The sequence below is a fragment of the Pipistrellus kuhlii genome, unplaced genomic scaffold (genome assembly GCF_014108245.1).
Source record: "Pipistrellus kuhlii isolate mPipKuh1 unplaced genomic scaffold, mPipKuh1.p scaffold_m20_p_6, whole genome shotgun sequence".
Lineage (NCBI taxonomy): Eukaryota > Metazoa > Chordata > Mammalia > Chiroptera > Vespertilionidae > Pipistrellus > Pipistrellus kuhlii.
In genome coordinates, this window is record NW_023425562.1 from 25,918,878 (window position 1) to 25,937,469 (window position 18,592).

The following is an 18,592-nucleotide window of genomic DNA, read 5'->3' on the forward strand; positions in this document are numbered from 1 at the left end:
GATGTGAGCTTCAGGGACATAACGCTGAAGAAGGAATGACCAGAAGGGAGAGCAGTGAGAGCAAGGCCTGATGTGGGTGTGGGTTTGGGTGTTGGAAGAGGAGGAAGCACAGTGGAAAGCCAATGAGTTGGGGCTGCAGGAAGGAGCAGTTGGCCAGGGTGGGAGTGGGGAAGGTGCTGGGCCTGGTCTCACATGGGCTCCTTCTAACCCTCTGCTTGCTCTTTCAAGTAAAGCATGCTTTGGAGCTGTCCTTGGCCCCCTCTTTCTCGAGCCCTGCGTACCCATCTGCATGGACCCAACCCCACTAACACTGTCTCTTTCAGCTCTGCCGTGAGCAACTTGAAGAAGGTGTCCCTGGAGCTTGGTGGGAAGTCACCCCTTATCATCTTTGCTGACTGTGACCTCAGCAAGGCGGTGCAGATGGTGAGGGCTGGCCTGTGGGGTGAGGGAGCAAACAGGGAGCGATGTGGAGAGGCTTTCTCTGATTCTGCAGTCAAACTTACACATTTAACCTAAACTATGGTGTCACCACAAGCATAGACTGTGGTCAGAGGGGGTCTTGGGGACAAGGAATGACGTGTGCCCTCTAAAACCAATTTCCCAAGAAGTGTCATAGCTGTAAGGATAACTGGAATCAGCTTCCTGGATGGGAAACATGCTGGAACCAGTGCAGCAGCCTTTCTTGCCCTAGAAAAGCAAAGCAGAACCCTGGACTTGGGCACAGCCTGCTGACAGCCATCTACCCCCAACCTTGCCCAGCTCTGCCACAGACTCACTGGGCAGACTTGGCAAAATTGCTTAACCTTTCTAGGCCTCTGTGGTCTCACGTGTGCAATGGGAGGATAGTAGACCTACCTCCTATAGCTGTGACAAGGATTAAATAAGTGATTATGCATAAAGGTCTTAGGATGGTGGCCACACGTGGCAGGGGCCTTGCATCAGTTCTTACATATCTGGGTGCCTGTTCAGTCAAGCACCCAGATATGCCCCACCCCATCTCTTTCCTATTGTACCGTGGAGGGTGATGTGACACCCAGCATGGACATGGAAGGGAGCCCAGCCTCACTAGATGGGGAAACCAAGGGAGGCTAGCCCCTCAGCTCAAGAGCTTGGCCCAAAGTCTGGGGCAGTGCAGGCCCAGCTGTCAGGAGAGCCGAGCAGCCAGCCTCTCGCTCCTCCCCGTTCCCCACATGGAGCTCTCCAGGCCCCCAAAGTGGGCTCCCTTGGGCCTGTGTGCACATTTATTCTGGATTCCTGCCAGGAATTCCCTCAGCCTGGGCTGGCACCCCATCTCTTCCAAGCCGGGATGGCCACCTGCCTTGGCCCACCCTCTGCTGCCCATTCCATGCTAACAGACTTGCCAGGCTCAACTCCAAGAGTGTGGGCTCTGTCTCTCTTTGAATCACCCCAGGGAGCCCATCCGGTGTGCAGGGTCCTCAGGCTCACTCCACTTCGCTTCCTCTTCTTCTCCGCTCTCTGCGACATGGACACAAACCTTGTCCCCGGGGCAGGTCACCCTTTGCCTCTCCTCCCAAGGTGACTGAGGAATGGGTACAGTGCATGTGCCCAGCACTGGCTGGGCCTGGCCACCTTAGGAGGCCAGGACACGTGCATTCCTCCCCTTTCCTGTAGGAAGGGGGTACAAGGGCCCAGTGGGAGTGGGGAGCTGGCACCTCTGGGAGCAGCTGTAATCCAGCATTCCTGTCTATGTGCCAAAGGGGATGAGCTCCGTCTTCTTCAACAAAGGCGAGAACTGCATTGCAGCAGGCCGGCTCTTCGTCGAGGACTCAATACACGACCAGTTTGTGCAGAAGGTGGTAAGTTCTGCCACTGGGTCTCGGCGGTGCTGGTGCACCGGGGCAGTCAGCTGGCTGCAGGGCTGGGCCAGGTGGAGTTGGGCACCAGGGGAGCTGTATCAAGCCTTCACTGGATTTTATTATTTGAAAAATCCAGCAGCGGAAATAGACATAAACACCAAGGGTTTATCTTAGGCCAGGTCCCTAGCAGTGGAGCCTGAGGCAGGAATCCATGTGGCCTACCAGAAATAAGCTCTCACACAAAGCCTGGAAGATGCCAGGGTCCAGGAGGGAACGGGGACCGAGGACGTGGTCTCAGGTGACGTCCAGCCTTGGCCTGACCCACAGACAGGAGATGTGGAGCACAGTGACACCACTCAGGTGTGCCCTGGAGTTGAGGAGCTAGGCTTCTGTCTCCTGTCAACAGTTGTTGACTGTGGCCTTCCACCGGCTGGAGGAGGCAGCCCCTGTCAGCTCCGGGACCTGCTAGCAGCCACCTCCCATGGCCACTGCGGAGGGGGTGCCCACAGCAAAGGGGATGGGTGGGGCTGACAGCATCTCCTCCGTTCATAGATGCAGAGAGGAAAATCACTCTGTCCCCGGAAATTCTGTTGGAAAAGGCTGTGGGGAAGGGTGCGGGCTGGTGGTTCCGGGTCTCTGGTTCACCCGGGATCCATTCAGGCAGTGCAGGGCATGGGGAGCTCTGGTTGGCTGCTTCAGCCAAGAGCCCCCCTCCCCTTCGTGTCATGGAGAGCAAAATCAAATCCCAATGGATACACAACGGGATGCTGGGGGCACAGCCTCTATGCGCAGGTTTAAACTGTTTAGGAAGCAAGAGGAGAGAGTAGGCTGGGGAGAGGGTGGGACTGCTGTTAGAAGGTGTTCCTGGAGGAGACCTTGAATACTTGGGTGAAAACGGGAAAGGCAGTGAAAAAAGGGGCAAATTCTCTAAAAGGGAGCAAACTACTCCCAACCTAGTAGCTGGAGATGACAGCTGCTCATGCATCACACGCTCCTGTGGGCTGGCAGAGTGGACACCAGCCCAGGTCCGCCTGAGCTGGTCACACAGCTGCGGTGAGTTGCCAGGTCAGCTGGAGCTCTTGGTGACACTGTTGGGTGGCTCCTCTTGTCCCCGAGGTCCTCTAGTCTGCAGCTTGTGCTCGGGCACGTGCAGGGCCCATGGCAGGTCTCCCAAGAAGGAGAGTGGAGCTCCCTCAGCTCCCCTGGGGGAGGGCAGGGCTCGGATTCCCAAATGCAGAGAGTGAGTTTCATATCAGGAGACTCCGCAAGGTTGCTCTTGCTGTCCTGGGGATACAGGGGAGCAGTTGGGTGGCCAGGCAGGAGCACGTAAAGCCTTCTCCTGAATTGGGGGACTCCTCAGGACAGTCAGAGGAGCTAAGGGGCCCTGGCCGGAGGGCAGGGTTTGGGGATTGAACGCCTCCTGCATCTTACTAAGTTGGGCTGCGGGTATGGAGTGAAGTGGCCCAGGTCACAGAGGAGGAGGCCAGTTGGGTCTGACCTCGGAGAGGCTACAGTTAGGGCAGAGATGTCCTTGTTTGGTCTTAGGAAACCAAGGGAGGAGCTGGGAAGCGGGAGACAAAAACGGGAGGTGCTGACTCCAGCCTAGAGCCCTGAATATCCGGTGCTGCCCCTCCACTCCCACAGGATGGCTATGTTCACCTGAATTCCTTTTCCTGTCACAGCACCCCACACCCCGGTCTTTTCTGTCTCTCCCCATCCCAGCCCCGGAATCGGCAAATACATCTGGTACACCCCTTGAGGAGACCCAGGCCATCTCTGGGTAGCAAAGCCAAGACTTACTTGTATGTTGGCTGAGACGACAGGGAAGGCTTCCTGGAGAAGGGGGCCTTCAAGTTCAATTCTGAAGCAGCAGAAGTGGGGGTGAGGGGAGTAGTCTCCAGGCCTAGGCTTTTCCATTCCACTCAGCGCCTGTCCCACCTGTCGCCAAGGCATTGCATATACTGGACTCCCGCGATAAGCCTTCCTTCAGCTTCTTAGTCCGTGAAGCTGGGGGCAGGACCAGTGCAGAGACTGTGCTGCCCCAGCCCCGGCATCCCTCACTCACAGGCACGCCTGCCTCTCTTTTCCATTCGCTCGTATCCTCACAACTGTGTTTCCCAGTCCATCCGACACTGAGCTCAGGCATCCTTGCACGTAGCATACATTTGCATTTCAGACTGAAAGGCAGGCTGGGAACAGGAATAGGGAATGTCCTGAGTGCCAGAAACTGGCGTGTGGCCTTTCTTCAGGGGCCAGTGAAAATGCAAACATGGGAAAGGGGTCAGATAGTGAGCAAAGCCAGAAACCGCAGCAGCTGAGTGAGTCCTGACTGGGAGGACTTTCCGCAGGTAGAAGAGGTGAAGAAGATGAAGATTGGCAACCCTCTAGACCGGGACACCAACCACGGGCCGCAGAACCACCAAGCCCACCTTCGGAAGCTGATAGAGTACTGCCAGCGGGGCGTGAAGGAAGGGGCCACTCTGGTCTGCGGTGGGAATCAGGTCCCTCGGCCAGGTCAGTCAGAGCACCGCTTGGGCAAACGGAGGCAGCAGGTAGCATGGCCTGTGGCTTCTTGCTCAGCTCTAACAGGAGGTATGGGAAGACCCGGTACCTGCACAATCAGACTCTCAGGTCTCAGCGCCATCCAGTGTTTTGCATGGGGTGGCCGTGGCTAGCTGGACACCTGCCAGACCAGGTGTGGGACTGGCAAGGTGAAGGCTGGTTTAATCTATGTCGTAGTGGACTCTGACTTGTCACTAATGTCACTGCATCCTTGACATTCTTTCCTCCCGTGGGGTCCATGGCCCTGGAGTGCATGGCTTTCCTGGCTTTGGCCATTACTTCTTGGCAGTTGCTCTTTGCTGGGAGCTCCCTCTTAAATGTAGGTAGATCCAAGGTCTGTCCCGAATTTGAAGCACTTCTCATGTGAGACGCTTTCCCTAGAGGATCTCACTCTCAGCAATGGCTCGGATGCTCCCAAATATATGTCTCCAGGCTCCTCCTCACTCAGGACTCCTGACCACCTGAACATCTCCACCTGCATGTCCCCTAGGCCCTTCAAAGTCAAGGGTACCAAATCCATCACATCATCACAGCGGCCCCATGCCCAACCTGACCCCAGACACACACACCAGTGTCTCTAGAATCTTCCATTTGATTAAGTCAGCAGAGCCAGGGGGGCCGGAGCCACAGGTGTGGACTGTTTGCACTGCTTCCCCTTAGACTGCCTGCTCCAGGGGCACAGGCGCCACGAGTCCCCTCTCTACCATTAGGTCCTTCGTGTCAGCACCGAGCCTACACCAAGCCTGAGTTAAGTTGATGGAACGAAGGAGGGAAGGAAAGAATGCATTTATGACTCCTGACTTTTCTTGACTTCCTACTTTTAATTAATCTAATAATTCAATGCTCTGAAGTGTAGACATCTGTCTTGCTTCTCCTGTATCGCTGCCACCATGAGGTTGATCCTCTGCCTCTTGCTCAGCTCTTGCCTGGACTGTCACCGGGGCTTCCTCTGAGATCTCTAGAACCTGCTAATCCTTTGCTTGTGCGGCTGCCAGCGGTCTGGCTGTGCCAGCCCGGTGTTGGAACTCTTCCACAGCGACCCCGTCTCCCGCAGAGCAAACCCCAACTTCTCCATTTCCCACCAACAGGATCCTGATCTCTGTCTCATTTGCTCGCCCTTGACCCATGCTCTGGCCATGCTTAACGCTCGCTTTGAACAGATCTCACATTTTCTCGCTCTCTGTGCATTTGCTGCTTCTCTGCTTAGCCAGCGCCTCCCTGGTTTCCCCACCGGTGAACTCATTTTCCAGCTTAAATGGCAGCCAGGCTCAGGCCATCGCTGTGCCACAGGCACTCCTGAGCACCTCAGACCTCAACAGTTTTATTGCCACTATCCATCTACCTCTTCCCCGTCCCCCAATCTACTGGGGCTTCCATGAGGCCAGAGCTCAGAGGTGGATGGGAGAGAGAGAGAGAGACATGAAAGCACTGCTCAAAGAGCAGCTTCCAGGAACCAAGAGCAATAGCAAACCCTCACCACCACTGTCTGAACTGAAGGACAAGAGGAGGCAGTGAATTCCTGGGACCTGGTTAGGGGCAGAGCTGCAATACAAGAGCTGCCTCCTAGTGGCCAAACCCAACTGGAAATTGGAGGATGAGGCGCTCCCCAGAGCAGCACAGAGAAAGGAGCAAGAAGGGATGGGAGAGGGACAGCAGCTGGCCAGCCCCGAGCTCCCAGCACCTGGTGGGCAAATACAGGCCACACACACCACAAGACTCAAGATGTATTCATACACAACTCACAGTTTTGAAATGGTAATTAATGTTAAAATATATTTATAAATATATAAAATATGGAATATGTTATTAATTAAATGACTTTTAAAGTTATTTTTTTTTTAAAAACCCAGAGACAGAAAATGTGAAGTCTGTTGATGTTTCCTAAGTCAGAATTAAATCTCAGTCTAACAGGGTCTCAGGGTAGAAATAGTTATTGAACACATTTTGCCATCTGAAATGGTTTTGTCCAGGCAGCAAGGGCCTGCAGGGTGGCAGCCTGGGTGGGAATACATGGTAGATCCACGCTGATAGGAGAGCAGGAGGCTGTATCTTGGCCAAGAATGCTTACCCTGCACCCAGGAGTCAGGCCACATTGAGGTGCCAGGAAGAAGAAGGGAGGCAGTCCTGGGAGGTCTTGCTTATCAGGACCAGTGGTCAACCCTCCTCCCCCACCATTTCACAGTGACCAATGGACAGCCATCTGGGAGGCTGCACGAAGCAAAAACATCTGTATATATTTTCAGATTGAATATCACCAGAAAAAAAACCCCAAGGCTTTGGCATAGCCTGGAGCATCTGTGCTGGCCTTGGGCAGACTTGGACCCCAATGTCAGCTTTATCACAGACCAACTCTAAACCTCATTTTCCTCAGCAGCATTTAGTTGAAAGGGTGGTGAGGCTGAAGTGAGCTCACATGTATGGGATAGGAAAGCCATGCACAGTATGTGGCATCCACCATGCAGGTATTCCACATGGCATTGCCGGAGTGGGATGTGCTTGTGGCTGGTGGGACCCAGCCGGGAGGGGAGAGGCTGCTGGGGGAGGGCTTCCCCATTCCATGGGCCTCTGTCTCCCCAATAGGTTTCTTTTTCGAGCCAACGGTTTTCACAGACGTGGAGGACCACATGTTCATAGCCAAGGAGGAGTCCTTCGGGCCGGTCATGGTCATCTCCCGGTTTGCCGATGGGTATGGAATCCGGCTTTTTGTCTCTCAAGAGCCTGGTTTTTGTCATGTGTTATGGGTCCTCCACCTGACCTTGTGGGAACTCAGGAGGGGAACTCAGACAGGTGGAGGGCCGAGGTCCCATCAACCACTGAGGTGAGGAGAGCCCCAGGGCACTGGCAGGGCTTTGGGTCCCCAAGTGAGCATTCTCTGAGCCTTTGGGTGTCTCTCATGGTGTGCTTGGTCTGTGCCCTAATCATCTACTGCTGTGTAATAAACCACCCCAAAACAGTGGCTTGGAACAGCGATTTATTTCACTCATGAATCTGCAGTCTGGTTAGGAATTGATGGAGCTAATTGCTCTGCTCTGTCCCAGGTCCAGGACTCGGTGGTAATACCTGGAATGGCTGTGTTTGAGTGGGTCCAGCCTCCCTGAAGGTTCTCTCCCATGGCAGCCTCAAGGCCGCCCACACTGAAACTGGGCGTATGTTTCAAGGCTTCCCAAGACGCACTGATCAGCCTCAGAAATTTCAGAACCTAACGTTCACCAGGTTCTATTGGCCCAGCAATTCACCAAGGCAGCTTGGGTTGAAAGAGAGAGGGATTGGATTCTGTGGCCATGTTTGAACTACCACAGAGAGGGATTGGACTCTGTGGCCATGTTTGAACTACCACAGAGAGGGATTGGACTCTGTGGCCATGTTTGAACTAGTCTTTTATGGACTGTTAGTTTTCAGAGAAAAGCCTCTGAATAAATTACCAAATGATATCTCCTCCTAATGCACTATCCTTTCAAAAAGTTATCATCCCATTCTGATTGTATTAGAATAAGATGCTTTTCTGCCATCTACGCAGCACATAGTGTGCTAACTCTTCAAGGGACCCCTGAACATGGCTCCCTGGGGGATACCCAACACAAATGCCTTTCCCTATGTGGTGGGGGCCTCACTGGCCTCCTCTTTCCCCTATTCCCTATTCCCCTGCCTTAACGTAGGAAGTCTCCGGAACAGTGACCTCTCGAAGGGTCCTGGTGACCGACTGTGTACAAATCCAACTCTGTTCTTCCTCTTCTCTTTAACTTGGTTCTCTCTGCTGCCCTGTCTCCTCCACGTTTCTCCTCAGAAGGTCCTGAGTGGTGGGAAGCTTGGAGGATAACCTCCCCAAGCTTTGGGGGAGAGGATGCAGGTCTCCCTGAATCCCACATCCAACGCTACCCTCCAGCCCTCCTTCACCAAGTTCTTCCTGGCGTTTCCCTGCAGCGACGTGGATGCGGTGCTGTCTCGGGCCAATGCCACAGAATTCGGCCTGGCCTCCGGCGTCTTCACCCGGGACATCAGCAAGGCCCTGTACATCAGTGACAAGCTGGAGGCAGGCACTGTGTTCATCAACACGTACAACAAGACCGACGTGGCCGCCCCCTTCGGAGGCTTCAAGCAGTCTGGATTTGGCAAAGACTTGGGTAACCTGACCCTCCACATCTGTTTTAAGCCACTTGGTGCCAGGCCCTGTCCCTGGGGGCAAGGGTGTAACATGGAAAGACGGTTGTTCATCAAAGATGGTTGAGCATCTCACTTCTTACTGGGAAGGGACAATGATAATTGAGGCAATAAACAAGGTCCTTCTAGGAAGTGAGGGATGCTGAGAAGCAGACAGGTCAGAGTAATCTGGGCAAGGAGACTGGGAGGGCAACTTTATCCAGGGACCATGGAGGGCCTGTCTGAGACCCCAGCGGTGGGAGGAGCCATAACGACCTGAGGATGTGTGCTCCTGGAAGAGGGGAGGCAGGTCCTGAGGGCATCAGCTTTGGTCTCAGAGCTGCAGAGAGAGGCTGGTGTGGGCCCAGGGCCGGAACAGAAAAAAGAGAGCAGGCCAAAGGGGTAGGCAGGAGCCAGATCGAGAGACCCAGGGGCCACAGACAGGCCTCCGGCTTCATCCTCAGAGAGAAGAGAAGCCACAGGGCTAAGTGTACCCACCGGTACAGTGTGAGTCCCTAGTGTAGAGACAAGGCCATTCTAGGTAGCAAGCAGAATGCAAGCCGGGCCTGACCTGCCAGGAAAGTGGAGTTCTGCTCCAGCACCCTCTCTTCCTGGGCTACCGTGTGACCGAGTGTGAGGCCCGCATTCCGGAAGCCAGCAGTTGGGGACAGGCTGTAGTTGGGGACTATAGCTATGATGCCAAGCTTATCAGGGAGCGAAGGCATGAGAGAGCAGCACACTGTCTCGGAGAAACCTCCATCCCTTCTGGCTGCCTTTGCCCAGCTCAGGGTCTCCAGGGAGGTTCAGGCGGAGGCTGAAACTAAAGGGTAGTTACAACTTTATTTTTTCTTCCCTCCATCTTTCAAACCCCGAGGAAAGCTCCAAGGGCTCTCATGAAAGGAGCCCAGCAATACCTCCCAAGCCTGACTGTCTAAAAATACTATGCATGCAGAACCGGGGTGCTCACATGCACACACACGCATGCACATGCATGCTGATCACTTCTTCCCGCTCTGTCCTCACCTCCCCTGGGCCACCATCCTGGTGTCCTCCACAGAAATCCATGAGGACCATCATCCTCGATGGAGGCCACGGATTCCTCTGTCACTTTCAAGTCTGCCTCCTGCACCCCTAGACCTTCCTCCCACTGTCTCTGTGTCCTGTGCCCACAAGCCAGGCCTTCCAAATAGCCCAGCTGGGATGGGCCAGAGACCTCAGTGGGCCCCAGCTGGCGGTGAGAACAGCGTGGGCAGCAGCGTCAGGGAAGCTTGGCTTCTGGGGCGAGCCTTAGCAGGTGGGGGGCGGGGGGGAGGGGGGAGTTGTCAGGCAGCCACAGGCCTCTCGTGCCGGTTTTGGGGCTGAAACACACCAGCCACATAGCACTGCCAAGTTCCAGGGGTCCCAGGGACCCTGTGAGGCACCCCTTCTTCCAGTCCCAACTTGATCTGAAATTAGCTGGGAGACATCAGTGGAGAGGCTGTACCCTTGGGTAATAGGAAGGCACCACGAGGGCCTTTGGGCTGCCCTGGAGCTGATAAGGCTGCCCTTTCCCCCTCCCCTTACCCCCCCCCCCCTCCCTTAAGTGCAGGTGGCTGGAGCTGGGGAAGTCTCCTGAACAGATTGGTTCTGTACTGATGCCTGTTGGAATCCCCCCTTGCTGATGATAACCTCCCCAGGTCTCGGTTTCTTGCCTGAACCTGGGGCTGAGCCATTCTCCCCTCGCTGGCTGCAGGTTCTGTGAGATAATACCTGCGCAGGAGGTACTCTGATGATGATGGTCCCAATGGCACGTGCTGTTTTGCAGGAGAGGCGGCCCTGAACGAGTACCTGAGGATTAAGACGGTTACCTTTGAGTACTGAAGGAAGGTCTCGTGAGAAGAAAGCCATCTCACCTTCCACAGCCGGACCTGCCTCCCCTGGCAGCCTGATTGTCCTTCTAGCCCCCACCTGGGTACTCAGCACCTCCACCTGAACTGGCCGGTCCCTGTCGGGGACCCCATCCCCACAACCCAGTCCAACATGTGGCTACTGAGAAAGTGGTCCCAGGGTGAATAAAGGTTCTGACCAGCAGCAGCTAGCACCCGAGTGTCTTTTCTGCCCGTCCCTACGGGGGTGCCCTCGGTGGCCCTGCAAATCCTGGCACACAAGTGACGCTTCGGCCCGGGAGAGCCAGTTGCTGTGGGGAGAGACACAGGGTTGAGAAGTGGGCGTGTGTCAGCTCCAGCCTCAGAAAGCAGGTGCTGAAGAGTAGGTAAGCGTTTGAGAGGCTTGTGAGGAGAGCCCTCTCATCCCAGACACCAAGGGGAGGAAGCAGGGAGGGCTGAAGAAGCGCAGACTCTGATGCAGCAAATATGGCCTTGTGGGAGCCACCAGGGCAGAGAGGCCTCAGCTGATGGCTGGTCAGAGGACACTGCAGTGGGAGGGAGCCCCTGGACCACCGTGGGGTCGTCGCCCCGGACTGGCATTTCAGCGAAGGGGCTGTGGACCTGCCTTAACCAGACAAGTCTCACCTCTGTCCCTTTTCTGGGTCCATGTTGTTGTGCCTCAAACACCCCAGAGCCAGGGCATCAGCAGCGGAGCCCGGGCGAATGCAGCGGCCCTCAGCTGGTTCTTTCATGCTCCTCCCGGTGGGAAGCATTCGGAGGGGGTCAACCTGGCCTCCCTGCAAACAGCCCTTCACAGCAGAAAGGCAGGCAACACCTCGAGCACAGTCCTATCCAAACCCAAGCCAGTCAAGCCAAGAAATACCGTCCTCGCCTCTTCAGACACACACATGGAGCTTGGCTTTAGCCAGGGCTCCCACGATAGTTCTACCTGAGACCTCTACCTACCTGAAGAGTAGGCTCTGAGTCTTCTCCCCCTTTATCATTATTATTATTATTATTATTAATCCAAAATATGTTTATGGGATGGTTGCCCACTCATCTCGATTTGAGGTGCTTTTGTGCTGCTTCCTTCTGGAGGAGCGTCCTCTGTAAGCCTTGCTTTTCCTCCTGTCACCTGACAGAGGACAGTGGGACAACCAACACACACAGCGGTGATCTTACAGCCCTACAGTAGGAACTGGGCCCTGCACCAGGAGCTTTTCCTGTGCCTCCTCTTCCGGAGAGGGGTGAAGGGGATCCTCAGTGAGAGGCATGCTGTCTTGGGGAGGGAAGGGGCTCATCACCGCCAGAAAAGCTCTTTTCGCTCTTTACAAATTTTCCTGAAAAGATAAGTAAGTATAATTTAAAAATATATATATTTTATTGATTTTTTTACAGAGAGGAATAGAGAGTGCTAGAATCATCGATGAGAGAGAAACATCGACCAGCTGCCTCCTTCACACGCCCTACCGGGAATGTGCCTGCAACCAAGGTACATGCCCTTGACCGGAATCGAACCTGGGACCTTTCAGTTCACAGGTCGATGCTCTCTATTTGCTGAGCCAAACCGGTTTTGGCTAAGTAAGTATAATTTTAAAAACCACCCCATTTCCCCCTCCTATGTGTTTCTCGCCAGCGTGTCTCCTTTACTTTTACATAGAACACTTGGAACACTTCTCTGGTCACCACACATGTGAGGGTGTTTTCCCACATCAAGCAATTTCCTGCAACACCCACTAAAGCTGATGTCCTATGATATCACTGGGTTCTGACACTATCTCCCAGGAGATCGCTACCCGCTAGGGCTCAGTCTCACAAGACTGCTCCCACGCACTTCAGCTGTCAATCTGAAGATGCTAGTTAGTAAGTCTCCAGTGAGCCTCCAACTTCTACCCAATGTAGCTATAAAACAGCGGTTCTCCCGACCCCTTCCTTACGTTCAGTTAATTTGCTTGAGCAGTTCACAGAACTCAGGGAAACGTTTACTTACGTTGATCAGTTCACTATAACCAGTGAATGTGGTAAGGACACAGATGAACAGCAGGTGAAGAGAGACATAGGTGAGGTCTGGGCAGGTTTTGCGTACAGGAGTCCCCTCCCCATGCAGTTGGGATGCTTCACCCTCTCGGTGTGGATTTGTTTGCCAACCTGGGATCTCTCTGAACCCTGTATTAGGGGATTTTATGAAGGCTTCCTCAAGTAGGCACAATTAATTATTAACTGCTTTCTATTCTCTGATGAGTGCCTGATGGTCACTCTAGTCATTCACTGGCTGTTGTGGGGTGTTCTGAGCTGGTCCAAGAAGTCAAGTGTTTTACCTTACAAACAGGTAAAGGGGTGTAGAGGGCCGCCTGGGAAGGCAATTTTCTTTAATTATCGTCAGCTGAACTCAAGGCGTAGGCAGAGCCACACCTTGGGAACATGTTTCCCCAAGATGGTGGGCATGTTGTCAGCTTGGCCTTCATATCAGCCCAGATGTCAGCAGGAGCGGGACTAGATATGTAAATCCAGGCATGCTAGGGCCGACTTAAGAATGCAAATAAGTTGGTGTTACCTCCTGGTATTGGGGTATAAAATAAATGCGCTGGGAGGGGCCCTTGTCGTTGTCTTCCTGCCTCTCCAGCAGACAGGATGGCGGCCCACCCAGCTCCCAGCTTAAAATCCATCTCTGTGTCTCCTCTCTTTATTTCTAATATTTCTCAATCCCTGGCCGCCTCCACTTAGAAATGGTTCCCTTATCTCTTTCCATGAGGAACACTGAAAAGGGAGATCCCTGTCATGTCTGGCCTCCATAGCATCAGGCCCCCGAAAAGGGGCTTAATGATAAATATATTAAAAAGGTGAGGATGCACAACACTCTAAAAACAGCATCAAATTGAAATGCACGTACAGTAAGTAGTCAGTCTTGCCCAAAATGCCTACATGAGGCCAATTCACTCCTAGAAACATAGTGTTGACCCCTCCATCCCTGCGGCAGGCAGGAGGAGCCAGAGCACGGCTGGCCCTCGGAAGCCAGGTTCCTGAGGACTTGTGCAGGTGGAACCAAACCTAGCCGTAAGTGAAGAAGGCTGCCAGTTTGTGTCTGTGAACCTGGAGAACCTCTTGTGTTAAACATGCAAAATTGTCCTTCGTTGAAATAATATAATGCAGTATTTCCTAAATCCTGCTAAATATCAGTGAGCCCTGAGAAAGAAGATACCTACTAAGTGTTAGGGTTGCCAGAGGAGGAATGCACGAGGCCAAACGGGGTTCTGAGTTTATTAGGTCATCTGGAAACCCAGAAGGGCTGAGCCCCAAAGGGTGCCAGCACCCAAGGACGGTGAGTCGGAGATTTTAAAGGACTCTAGGTGGGCTTTTTCTGGGCGGAGAATTCTCTGAGCGGGTCCTGAGGGGAAAGAGAATGGTCTTAGCAAGTGAATGTAGTCTTAGCAAGTGCTAAGTGCTAAGCAAAAGGGAATGTCTGTTGTGAAGTGGTCTAAAGGTCAGTTCCCAGGGGCGGGAGTGTCCATTAAATTATTCAGACAGACCTAACACTAAGAAGGGCTCCTGGCGGTGACCTGGGATCAAATGAAAAAAACAAAAAAACAAAAAAACAAACCACAACAATAACAACCTAGCAGTCATTTCTATGCAGGGGCTTCTCACACAAATTGCACTTCAGGGAGAAGCCTGAAGTTACTTGCTAGCACTGTGTTTCTGTCATAGGAGCCAGACCCTATAAAGGAGTTCCTGAAATCCTATTTCAACCAATAGGAATGAGGCTTTCCCTATCCAATTGGAGCTATGTAGATATATTCCACGGTCAACATCTACACCAACCAATAAGAGCAGCCCCATTCTGACCAATCAGGACAGAGCCCTTTGAACCAATCAAATTTTGAAGATTTGGAGTCCTTAATTGCATGAGGAGAAGCCAATCATGGACCAGGGGTGGGGACTTGTGCCTATGTAAGTCAGCCCTCCTATACCTCTGAGAGCTCATTTTGCTTTTCCACCTGGAATATGGGAAGATGTCTCCTCCACTGCCATAGGGCTAGACCAGCTCAGGGCGGAAAGCACCCGCAGGGGCCAGGGCTGCCCCAGGGCTCCTAACAGCCCCGCATGGACTACATCACAATGAAGTTGTTTGCACTGAGTGAAGTTTCTTTCTTCCAAGTTCCCCAAATTGTGGATTCCTATTGCCACTTGACATTTCCACCCTTTAGCCTTCCCTCTGGAGGGACTAACTTTCTGGCTCTTTGAGCATGAGCAGGCTTCTAGTAACTGCTTGAGCCTCCTCCCCCCCCCCCCCCCCCCCCCCCCTTTCCAAAATCTCTTGATTAGAAAGGCCAGTTGTCAAAAGACCTATTTTGAGTCAATCAGGAGAAATTGAACCGGGTGTTGTGAATTTTGTAGGTGTGATACTGTGAGTGTGGGAGAGAAAAAAAACCTACACAGATCTATCATTTAGATAAACATGCCCAGGTATTTAAAGGAGGGCTATGTCGACTTAGGGGAATGCATTAAAATGACGGGTGGGTGTGGGCAGGTGTGCGCGGGGGAGGAGCACAGATGGGTAAACGAAGATGCACGTCATTGAAGGTGGCCGCCGGCTGTGGACCATTTCCTTATTTCCAGGCGTTTGTAGGTCTGAACATTTCCATGATTAAAGTTACCTACAGCAGCACGACACTAATCCTGGAGACTGGATAGCTGCAGGCCAGGCATCCACGCCTTAGGAGCGGCCATTCTTCCCACACCCTTTAAGGAAGAAACCCTCCTGGCCCCTTTCCTCCCTGGAGCTTTCTTAGCTGGAGACCGGTTCCATCTTGGTAAAGCGGCCTCAAAAGCGAAGCTTCTTCCCCCAAAAAAGGCCTGGGACAGTTCTGCGCGCAGGAGACGGTCTTTCCCGGGGTGACTCCGCCTGGGGCAGGTACTGACCCCAAACCTCCCGCTGCGACCCCGCGCTCCAGCCCCGAGGGCGCGGCCTGGCGGCCCAGCCTTCCGGCGCGCGATCCGCTTCCTCCGGTGCCGCAGGCCGCGGGGCGGGAGGGAGGGAGGGAGGCGGTGGGGAGCCCGCCTCTGCCGCTTCCTCCGGGGCCGCATGCGGCCGCTCGTCCTCCGCCTGCGGCCGGCCTCTGCTCGCCGCGGCCCGGAGTGGGATCGGTAAGCGGCCGGGGCCGGGGCCGGGGCCGGGCCGGGTGCGCGGAGTGCGGGGCCCGCTGCGGAGCCCGGGCGTTCCGAGGGAGGGCCCGGGCGGGGAAGAGCCGGAGCCGGAGCCGGAGCGGAGCCGGGATGTGCAGAGGGCGGAGGAGAGGCAGAGTAGGGAGCGGTCCGAGGGGATCCCGGGCTGGGTGGGGCACACCGGGGAGCCCGGGGCTTGGGCAGCGGGGATCCGATGGGAGTCAGGGGCTTAGGGCGCAGGGATCCGATGAGAGGCCCGGGTTCGCGGCGCCCTGGCTAAGAACCCGCGGCGGGAGGTACGCGGTGGAGGAGGAAAAGGGGGAGAGGGAAGGCGGTGGGAAAGGAACAAGACGGGTTCTGGGCTGGGGAAAGGGGGCGCTGTCAAGGGCACTTGGTAAGCGGGAGGGATACTGCGGGTGCCGGGCGGGATGGTGCTGGCGGGTGTGGGGTGGGGAACGCGCTGGAGAGGGGACCCAGAGCTTGGGGGTGAGGGGCAAGTCCTGTTTTTTAAGGTATCGCTGAGGCTCTGTCCCCTATAGGGGGCACCCCAAACTCCTGGTGTCTGGGCTAACTGTCCTGCTCCCCACCCAGATTCTCCAGCTCCTCCCTCTCCCCAGCTGGTCAGAAACTGCTCAGGTGGATCCTGACCAGCCAGGTGTGTCCTGTGATGCAAATGAGGTACTTTGCATTTGTGGAGGAAAGGGGCCACATGCTAACCTAGTGGTCGGCAAACTCATTAGTCAACAGAGCCAAATATCAACAGTACAACAATTGAAATTTCTTTTGAGAGGGAGCCGAAAACCAACTTCCGTGCATGGGCCACTGTATGTGTGCACCTGCACGTGGTTTTTTGTGGGAGAGCCACACTTAAGGGGCCAAAGAGCCTTATGTGGCTCTATAGCTGCAGTTTGCCGACCACTGTACTAACCTGACAAACTCAGGGGAGGCCTGCATGGCGGCCTTGCAAACTCAGAGCCTTAAAGTAACCACAAAGGATGGTCTGAAATTAAACTTAAAAAAAATATATATATATTTTTTATATATATATATGTGTATATATCAATATATATATATATACACATATATATACACACATATACACATATATATACATATATATATATACACACACACACACACATATATATATATATATTTTTTTTTTTTATTGACTTTTTACAGAGAAGAAGAGAGAGTCAGAAACATCCATGAGAGAGAAACATCGATCTGCTGCCTCTTGCACACCCCCTACTGGGGATGCGCCCTCAACCAAGGCACATGCCCTTGACCAGAATCGAACCTGGGACCTTTCAGTCTGCAGGCCAACTCTCTATCCACTTAGCCAAACCGGTTTCGGCTGAAATTAAACTTTAAAAGCAGTTATGGCCGAAACCAGTTTCTAGTTCTCTATCCCTCTCTCTTCCTCTCTGTAGAAAATCAATAAAATATATTATTTTTTAAAAAAGCAGTTATGGTGGGTTACATCCTAGGCTGGTATCTTCACTGACAAGGTCAACCTTTTCCTTAATTGTCTTTTTGCATCTATAATAACATACTCTTTGAAATGTCTGGTAACTTGTAACTTCCCTTTTTCTGGACCTCTTGGGTTGGGCACCAGGACAGAGACCACAAATTCCTTCATTATCATGTTAATTGTTCTGGTACCACCTAAGTATGTGTTCATCATTTTACTTCTTATGCAATCCCAGGGGTTCCCTGCTTTGCTTTCTCCTGCCTCTATAGTCTGTCACCAAAGGATTTCATGTAACCCACCTATGTCTCTTCCTTTGACTGAGATGTATAAATACAGATGTAACCTGCCAACCTCTGGAGCATTATCTCAGTCCGTTGAGGTTCTGCTTCCCGGCATATGTCAACAGCTAGGCTCAAATAAACTCACAAAAATTCTTTACAGGTTTCAGTGGTTTTTACCATAACACACTCTTCACAACTCTTGTGAAGGAGGTGCAGTTATCCCCATTTACCAGATGAGGCAGTGGAGCCACAGAAATGGAACTGTTGTAAGCCATGCATCCAGGAAGGGGAGAAGCTGAGAGTCCAGTCCCTGTGGCAGGCTCCAAAGCTCTCCCCCTGGCCCAGGTCACCTGTGACGCCCAGGGGGCTGAGGCCTCACAGCATCAGGACCCACCCCCAGCCCCCAGAGTGGTCAGGAATGGCTCTGCCCCCCACCTTTGTATGAGGTGCTAAGGACCAGGTTCCAGAACACTGGGGTGCCCAGAGGCTGGGGATCCAGGGCTGGCTTCTTTTCTCCTCCCCCTCCCCCATCTTCTCATGTGTCAGTGCCCTCCTCAGTCTGTTGTCTCTCATTGGGGGACGTCTTCCCCCAGCCTCACTTTTCTTTGCGGCTAAAGGAGGGTTTTCCTGCACCCACATCCCACTCCTGACAGGAGCGTCTCTCACCAGCAGGCTGGTCCTTCGGGATCTGGTTTGTCCAACTGTACTCATTTCTTATCAACCTCAGTGACATTTGAACACATTCTCTTTACAAAACACTCCCACATTTCCAGTGAACTGGGGCCTCTGTCCCAGCAGCTCCCCTCCCCCCTGAGGCCACCCCTGGCCAGACCTTTCCCTGCCCTCCCCCACACGTGCAGTGAAGGTGGACCACAGGCCGGGAAGTGTGGGATGTTTCCAGGCGCCATCCTTCGGCCTGCTTTCCCCGGGTGACAGCGGTTCCATGAGGAAGAGGCTTCTGTGCTGTGCCCGCAGTGCTGCACTTCCTGCAGAGCCACACTCATTCCCGCTCGGGGACACCAAGCAGCTCAGCATGGGCGGTGCTGTCAGGTGCCCGGTCCAGCTGCCGTCACTGCTCTTGGGTGTGTCTCCTCCTGCGCCCATGTTCGTCACCATGGTTGTGCCTTGTGGGCCCTGGATAGTCACTACCAAGTTGCCTTTCACAGAGGTGGACCCACTGCCTCCCTCCCCCAGGCAGTGTGGGGCGCTTCTCTCTCCCTGAGCCTTTGGGCCCTCTGATGATGAGAGGGGTTCCGCCTGCTGGGTTTAAGTCATTCCCCCAGACTCTAGTCT

General features: G+C 53.7%; 2 protein-coding genes across 5 annotated transcripts in view; both read left to right on the top strand.

Moving 5' to 3' along the window:
- ALDH1L1 (aldehyde dehydrogenase 1 family member L1) overlaps positions 1–10,589 on the top strand; it is a 40,182-nt gene extending 29,593 nt beyond the window's left edge. For both annotated transcript variants that reach the window (XM_045574293.1, XM_045574294.1), the window contains exons 18-23: positions 324–423; positions 1,719–1,817; positions 4,166–4,331; positions 6,960–7,065; positions 8,301–8,500; positions 10,321–10,589. In XM_045574293.1, the coding sequence (XP_045430249.1) occupies positions 324–423; positions 1,719–1,817; positions 4,166–4,331; positions 6,960–7,065; positions 8,301–8,500; positions 10,321–10,376 (727 nt within the window). In that variant the 3' untranslated portion in view covers positions 10,377–10,589. The remainder of the gene's footprint in view (positions 1–323; positions 424–1,718; positions 1,818–4,165; positions 4,332–6,959; positions 7,066–8,300; positions 8,501–10,320) is intronic.
- A 4,578-nt stretch (positions 10,590–15,167) lies between these two features.
- The window catches only part of SLC41A3 (solute carrier family 41 member 3), a 37,958-nt gene continuing 34,533 nt past the window's right edge, over positions 15,168–18,592 (top strand). For 2 of the 3 annotated variants that reach the window (XM_045574442.1, XM_036419361.2), the window contains exon 1: positions 15,403–15,526. The gene's annotated coding sequence lies outside the window, so the exon portion shown is untranslated. Of the gene's footprint in view, positions 15,294–15,402; positions 15,527–18,592 lie in introns of those variants that run through there. The other variant, XM_045574444.1, reaches the window with a different exon arrangement.